Source organism: Molothrus aeneus, chromosome 2 (assembly GCF_037042795.1).
Source record: "Molothrus aeneus isolate 106 chromosome 2, BPBGC_Maene_1.0, whole genome shotgun sequence".
NCBI classification, from domain to species: Eukaryota; Metazoa; Chordata; class Aves; order Passeriformes; family Icteridae; genus Molothrus; species Molothrus aeneus.
In genome coordinates, this window is record NC_089647.1 from 72,746,957 (window position 1) to 72,755,069 (window position 8,113).

Sequence of the window (8,113 nt, forward strand, 5' to 3'; positions counted from 1 at the left end):
GGGGCCGGTGCGGGCTCGCTGCGCGACGCCCCACGGGGCCGGCTGCTGCTGCTGCTGCTGCCGCCGCCGCGCCGTCACCCGGGGACACCCGCCCAGCAGCGCGGCCCTCGCCGCGGCCCCTGCACTCCCGCCTCCCTCCGCGCCCCCCCGCGCCCTCTCGGCGCCGCCGCCCCGCCCTCGCTCCCCTCCCTCCGCCTCCCCGCTGCGCTCGGCGGCGCGGGCACAGCGCGGCGCTCCGCCGGCCGCCCACGCCCCCGCCGTGTGGGCGCGCGCCGCCGAGCGCGCGTGCGCGGCGGGCGCGCCCCCGCGGCTCCCCGGGCGCGCGCGCGCGCGTGTGTGAGTGTGAGTGTGCGGCGCGTGTGGCCGCGGGTGCGCGCCCCTGAGCGCGCGCTGTGCCTCGGCGCCGCCTGCGTGCGGGGGGTGCCCGTGCGCGCTCCGCACCGAGCTCCCCGGCGCTGCCATCCTCGCCTCCGCCGCCCCGGCGGCTCCGCGCAGCGCCCGCGCAGCGGGTCGGCATCTTCATGGGCTGCCACCATGCTTGGGCCCTGGAGATTTCGGGCGAAGTAAGTACCGGGCTTGACTTTTCTCTCGCTCTCTTTCCCTCTTTTCTTCCTCCCTTCCTTTCCTCGTCGTGTCCCCCCCCCCCCACTCCCCCCCCGCCCCTTCCCCGCCGGGTCTTCCCTTGCTGTTGCTTTCCACCCCCAGTTCCCGGCCGCTTGCCCCCCTTTCGCGAAAGCCATTTCTCCCAACTCGGGGTGCTGCTCAGTTGGGTGGCAGCGTCCGGCTGGAGCTGCTCGCTCGCTCGCTGCTGCTGTCGGCGGTACTGAAAGCTGCTTCCAGCCGGATATGCAGTGCGGTAATCTAAGGGTTGAACTCTTCGGGGAAAAAAAAAAAACAAAAAAAAACCACACACACACGCAAGAAAAATCCCGATGCAACCCCTTTCCTCTTCTCCCCTCCCCCCGTCGCCCCCACCCCCTGGCCCCCCCTCAATCTGAACCTCTGTAGGGAGCTGGCGAACAGCAGCACACAGTCATCACACAGGGGTTTCCAGGGCGGGATTGCAACCTTGCATATAGCCAGCTACAACTTTATTTTCTTTACCTCCCATCCCCCGCCTTTTTTTTTTTTTGTCAGAGAAAGGGGAAAGGGAGAGGGAGGGAAAATTGTATTTGCCTCTTTTGCTAACCATAATTGAATTAAAGTTGTAAAATGCCTGGGAGTTTAACACTGACCGGGCAGGTTTTCAATAGGTTGTCATTGTGGGTTTTTTTTTTTTTCTTCTCCGAAGAACTGTTGGCTAATGGATGAATGGATCTGATCGAGCTGAGAAAAAATATGCTAGATACATGCCTTTGAGTAAGATTTCTGCTGCCTTTATGCAGTGAAGCCTTTTTGCTTTGAGTAATTCCAATCCAGTTGACGTCTGGTCAGAATTAGAGAGATTCACGGAGACTTCCGATTTCTTGCTGCATGATTGCCTTTGCTGCAAGTGCTAGTTTTGCAGCCTTGAACCTGATGCCACAGGAGATGTCTTGCAGTACTGAGACTTCTCGTTTTTTAGGATGCGTTCCTCCAAACCAGAGTTGTGTCATGAGGATTGGAGCTCTGAGGTGGACGATAGAAAATGCAAGCCTGGTCCAAGATCCCAGCATTTAAACCTGATGATTTATTAGTCTTCCCCTACCGACACACAAAATGCATTTATTTTCCCTATTCATATTGCTTTTAGACTAGTAGAAGTAGAAGAAAGCCACGAGGAGTCAGAAAGACAGCAAAAAAGGAAAGGATTTGTTTCCAGCTAGGTGGAATTCGGACATTAAATTACTGACGTAGGTCAATGGTAGGGTTTCCCTTCTACCCTCCTTGGCTTTTAATCAGCCTGGGTGTCTTCTTCCCTAAAGGATGAAGAGCACTGACAGCCATCGCTGCTTATAATCAGTAACTCTGATGTTTGGAGTGTTGGCAATGAGATATTTTCATGAGACCTATTTAGATCTCTCCACTTCTACCAGGCTAGTTTTGCAGAACATTGGGAATAAGCGCTATGTCAGATATGGATGAGACTCTGAAGATGACCTGCATGTTTTACATTTTTCACAAATTTTGGGTGAGTGGTTAAAACATTTCTTTTGAGAGTATGTATGTGTGTGTGTGTGTGAGAGAAAACAGGAGACTTTTGCTTGAAATGAGCTCTGTTACATTGTGTATAACTTGGGAGGGGATCACATATCAATTAATATTACTTGCTTTTGTAAAGATGCACAATTTCCGTAATTGAAGAGAGCTGTTAAGTGCACTGAAGTAGGAGGTTAATGTATTTAATCTCATTACAGAAGAATTCCTGCACAAAAGTCATCTGGGGGTGCGAGCGTGTGTGCATGTGTGTGTGTGTGCGCGCGTGTGTGCATGTCTGTGTGGGTGGGTGTGTGCTTTGTAAATGTATAGCTAGGGAAAAAACCATCAGCATAAAAGAGTTTTAAAAAATGTGTGATGTGGAGAATGTGTCAGTGTTCCCTCTGTTGAATTAAGATGCCATTTTCAGCACTGAGCATTTTTTCTTTGGATTCCTACCATGGTATTTCCATCACCAGTTTAAAATCAAGGTAAAAGGAGGGGAAGACCTTGGTGCACGGGTTCAGCAGGGAGGCTCTGAAGGGAAGAGGGAGCTGGGTAATAGGGGAGGTGGGAAACCTCGTAAAATGGTGTTTCTTTTCTCTTAAATTAGAAACGTGAAACTGAACTGACAGCCATTTTATGTATATTTATGGGGCTGGTTGTGAAAAGGAAATCCAAAGAAGCATTGAAATTCACCCCACACTAACAGAACCAGAGCAATTCCTACTGTGACCTCACCTTTTTAGACACCGCAGGCATTTGACTCACAAGGAGTTGCCTATCAACCCTTTAATCAAGGCATGTCATCCAGTTTCCAAAACTGTGGGAATTAGAGGTGACAGGAGGGGTTTTTTTTTGGTTGGTGAACAGTCCATTCTCTACCCTACTGAAGACACATATAAACTTTGTTTCCATTTCAAATGTTATGGGGCTACCCTATTATGCTACTTTTTTTTTTTTCTCCTTATCCCTACAGGAAATAAAATGTATGCTTGCTGCTCTACAGTAACTTTGGAACAGGACCTCAACAAAAAAATGCATATCTGGATGCTGCAGACGATCGCATTTGCTTTAACATCACTAGTCCTTTCCTGGGCAGAAAGCATCGAGTATTATGGGGAAATCTGTGATAATGCGTGTCCTTGTGAGGAGAAGGACAGCATCTTAACGGTGAGCTGTGAAAACAGAGGGATCATCAGCCTTTTTGAGATCAGTCCACCAAGGTTCCCTGTTTACCACCTCTTGTTGTCTGGGAACCTTTTGAACAGGCTGTACCCAAACCAGTTTGTCAATTACACGGGGGCTTCGATTTTGCATCTGGGGAGCAATGACATACAAGACATCGAAACTGGGGCCTTTCATGGTCTGAGAGGTTTAAGGAGGCTGCACTTGAACAATAACAAGTTGGAACTTTTGCGGGATGACACTTTCCTTGGGCTAGAGAGTTTGGAATACCTACAGGTCGATTATAATTATATTAGCGTCATTGAACCCAATGCCTTCAGCAAACTGCATCTGTTGCAGGTGCTGATTCTCAATGATAACCTCCTCTCCAGTTTGCCCAACAACCTTTTCCGTTTTGTGCCCTTAACTCACCTGGACCTGAGGGGTAACCGGCTGAAGCTGTTGCCCTATGTGGGCCTCCTGCAGCACATGGATAAAGTGGTGGAGCTGCAGCTGGAGGAAAACCCCTGGAATTGCTCTTGTGAGTTGATTGCTCTAAAGGATTGGCTGGACAGCATCTCATACTCTGCGCTGGTGGGAGATGTGGTTTGCGAGACCCCTTTCCGCTTACATGGTCGAGACTTGGATGAAGTCTCTAAGCAGGAGCTTTGCCCCAGGAGGCTCATCTCTGATTATGAAATGAGACCTCAGACACCACTGAGCACTACAGGGTATTTCCACACTACCCCGGCCTCAGTCAACTCTGTGGCCACTTCTTCTTCAGCTGTTTACAAATCTCCCTTGAAGCCCCCCAAAGGGACCCGCCAACCCAACAAGACGAGGGTGCGCCCCACCTCCCGCCTGCCCTCAAAAGACCTGGGATACAGCAACTATGGCCCCAGCATTGCCTACCAGACCAAATCCCCGGTGCCTTTGGAGTGCCCCACTGCCTGCACTTGCAACTTGCAGATTTCTGATCTGGGCCTCAATGTCAATTGTCAGGAGAGGAAGATTGAGAGCATTTCTGAACTGCAGCCCAAACCCTATAATCCCAAGAAGATGTATTTGACGGAAAACTACATTGCGCTGGTACGCAGGGCAGATTTTGTGGATGCCACTGGGCTGGATTTGCTGCATCTGGGCAATAATCGGATCTCGGTCATTCAGGACCGGGCTTTTGGGGATTTAACTAATTTGCGAAGGCTGTACCTGAATGGGAACCGGATCGAGCGGCTGAGCCCAGAGCTGTTCTATGGGCTGCAAAGCCTGCAGTACCTCTTCCTGCAGTACAACGTCATCCGGGAGATAGAGGCAGGCACCTTTGAATCTGTCCCCAACCTTCAGCTCTTGTTTTTGAACAACAATCTGCTGAGGTCTTTGCCAGGGAACATTTTTTCTGGTCTGTCTCTCTACAGGCTGAGCCTGCGGAGCAACCACTTCTCCTACCTGCCGGTGAGCGGGGTGCTGGACCAGCTGAAATCCCTGCTGCAGATCGACCTGCACGAGAACCCCTGGGACTGCACCTGCGACGTGGTGGGCATGAAGCTGTGGCTGGAACAGCTCAACACCGGTGTCCTGGTGGACCAGGTGATCTGCGAGTCCCCTAAGAAGTTTGCCCAGAGCGACATGCGGGCCGTCCGGGCGGAGCTGCTGTGCCCCGACTATTCGGACATCGTCGTCTCCACGCCCACGCCGTCCCCGGGCCAGCTGCCGGCCAGGACCACCCCGTCCTCCTCCACCGTGCGCCTCAATGGCACGGCGGCGGCGGCGGGCGGCTCCGCGCCCGCGGGCGGCGCCGGCAGCTCCTCGGTGCCGCTCTCGGTGCTGATCCTCAGCCTGCTGCTCGTCTTCATCATGTCCGTCTTCGTGGCGGCGGGGCTCTTCGTCCTGGTGATGAAGCGGCGCAAGAAGGGCCAGGGCGACCACGCCAGCGCCAACAACTCCGACGTGAGCTCCTTCAACATGCAGTACAGCGTCTACAGCGGCGGCGGCCACCACCACCACCCCCACCTCCAGCAGCACCCGCCCCACCGCGGCGGCGGCGGCAGCGGCGGCGGCGGGGGCGCGGCGCTGCCCAAGGTGAAGACCCCCGCCGGCCACGTCTACGAGTACATCCCGCACCCCCTGGGCCACATGTGCAAGAACCCCATCTACCGCTCCCGGGAAGGCAACTCGGGCGAGGATTACAAAGACCTCCACGAGCTCAAGGTCACCTACAGCAGCCACCCCCTGCCGCCCGGGGGGGGCGCGCCGCCGCCCCCGGCGCCCCCGGCGCCCGGCGGGGAGGATGCGCCGGCGCGCAGCCCCGCGTACAGCGTGAGCACCATCGAGCCGCGGGAGGAGCTGCTCTCGCCGGTGCAAGACGCCGACCGCTTTTACAGGGGCATTTTGGAGCCCGACAAACACTCCCCCTCCACGCTGGGTACACCCGGCTCCACCCTCCCCGACTACCCCAAGCTCCCCGCCGCCTACACGTACTCCCCCAACTATGACCTTAGGCGTGCCCACCAGTACTTGCACCCGGGGCCGGGGGACGCCAGGCTCCGGGAGACGGTGCTCTACAGCCCCCCGAGTACTGTCTATGTAGAGCCCAACAGGAACGAGTATCTGGAGCTAAAAGCAAAACTAAACGCAGAGCCGGACTACCTCGAAGTGCTGGAAAAACAGACCACATTCAGCCAGTTCTGAGAAACAGCCCCCCCGCCCCCCGTCCCCTCGCCAGTCTCAGCAGCTCCTTCTCTAGAGTATTTGTATTTAACAACCACACGCAAAACAAAGAAACGTAAATGCTGACCTCCCTACACACACACACCTCGCCCCCCTCCTCTTTTTCCCCCTTTAATTCATTTTATTGTAGGGCGAAGTGCCTTGGCACAGGACTTTTCAGCTTCGGGGAATGATTCTGAAAGGGTGTGCTGTTCCGTTTGGTTTGGTTTTGGTTTTTCTTTTCTGTTACTGCATTTGGAAGTCGGAAACCACCTATTGTGTAAAATGGGCACAACACTGGCATTGTGCGGGTGTCCATGTGTGTTTGGGGAAGGTGGCAGGATGTTTCATGGTTTCTTGTCAGGTCACATTCAGGATTCAGGTCGTGCTTTTTTTATTTTTTTAATTTTTTTTTTTCAGACATTCTTTAGTTTAATTTTCTCTCTGGTTGAAGAGTACAGCGCACATTTTCCCCTTTTGGCCATGGGTGAGTCTAAATGGCTTTTATGGAGAGATTAGCACACCCCGACTTTAATACAAGGTTTCCTTTTTTTAAGGATGTGTTTGTATACTTTCTGGACTTTTGAATTAAAAAAAATATATATTATGATCTTTAAAGGGATCACTGTAGATGTGGACAAATCATTAAAGAGTGCAGAGATATATGATCCATAACTGGTTAGTGAAAATAACTTATTGATGAAATATAAAAAAATATTTTATTGTAGCACCTATTTTTATATGCACATTAGCATTTCTCTTTCCTTCACTATTTTAGGGCCTAATCTTGCAAATTTTTAACTCACTTGAGGATCTCTATTTGTGAAAGAAGTCCCAGCTTAGGCCTTCATCCTGCAGGCACTTAAGCACATGAACAACTTTACCAATGCGTGTAGTTCTAGAGACTCACTCATTTGGCAAAGTTTGTCAAAAGCCCAAAAAATTAGGAAAGAGGATGCAGAATTCTTCTTACAAGTAAAAATACTGGAATGTTTGAGTGTTTCTTTCTTTCCTTTTTTTTTTTTTTTTTAGGATGGGGTCCAAAGGTTGTGGATTGCTTTAAAGTATTGCACTAGAGTGAGAGCTTTTTTCCCAAATCTGATATAGTATCAGAAAGACCTTTTACATCTCTATAGATAATGCCAGTTATGACCAAATCTTAACAGACAATCGGAGACATAAAATCCGATCACAATAGGAAAAAAAACATGTTTCTCTATTGAAAAAATGTGTCTTTTAGCAACCTCCTGCTCAGAAGTCTGGTTGGGCAAACTAGTGAGGGACATGTAGAAGGCATTCATTTTATCAGTAAAAAAAGGTTCATTTTTGATTTGTCGGTTTCATTTTTTTCTTTTTTTTAAAATTTTGTATTAGTTAACCAAAATATAATGATTTTGCAACTGTTGTAGCCAGTTTATGATTGTTTAGTCGAGTACAATTGCACTTGTACAGATCCACATGTTTACTGGCATCCTGAAAGACCAAATGATGGACTGTACACATCTCTATAAAATGTCTTTCCCCCTTTGGGCAGCAGGCAATGGCAAGGATATTCATAAACACAGCATCACTGTAAGATGGGACAACTGATGTCTCATATGTATCCCAGCACATGTGATTTTTTAATAGTTTCTGAATAAACACTTGGTAAATATTTCAAATGTAAGATCCTGAAGTAATGAGTATCTGAACTTTAAAATTTCTGGCCAAAATAATCTGTTTGTACATTGGATTCTCTTTACTAGCAATTCTGGCTCATCAGAAAGATCTAACATTTCTAGGCAAAACATAATGTGTTCTCTGTTTTTGAAACATGACATGTGGTAATTACCAGCATATATAACATGGGTCAGAAAGCAGCACAGGGGTATATGTTTCAACAACATATTGAACAGGATAGTTTTATATTTGTATTTTGTTTCCTTACTGAGGTGTTCTCTAATATATGGAACAGGGTAAGTGATATTTCACGTCTTTTCTTTCTTCATTAGGTTATTATATTTAATATTGTTTCCAGAGTTGCTCACTAGTACATCTTTTTATTGCTAAAGGGCTCTGTTCTATTCTGAATTTCCTACCCATGTACAATCTGTCACTTTCTACAAAAACAAAGCTGTATAACTGG

The 8,113-nt window shown here is 49.8% G+C and overlaps 1 protein-coding gene across 2 annotated transcripts; it reads left to right on the forward strand.

The window, feature by feature from the left end:
* The first annotated feature begins 479 nt into the window (after nt 1-479).
* Nucleotides 480-6,965, forward strand: SLITRK5 (SLIT and NTRK like family member 5). Of its 2 annotated transcripts, none has more exons than XM_066545099.1 (2): nt 480-563; nt 3,095-6,965. In XM_066545099.1, the coding sequence occupies exon 2, from the start codon at nt 3,103-3,105 to the stop codon at nt 5,968-5,970; it is 2,868 nt and encodes a 955-aa protein (XP_066401196.1). In that variant the 5' UTR covers nt 480-563; nt 3,095-3,102; the 3' UTR covers nt 5,971-6,965. The 2 variants fall into 2 exon arrangements, with proteins under 2 accessions (XP_066401196.1, XP_066401197.1); XM_066545100.1 differs by lacking the exon at nt 480-563 and adding an exon at nt 2,013-2,110.
* The last annotated feature ends 1,148 nt before the right edge of the window (nt 6,966-8,113 follow it).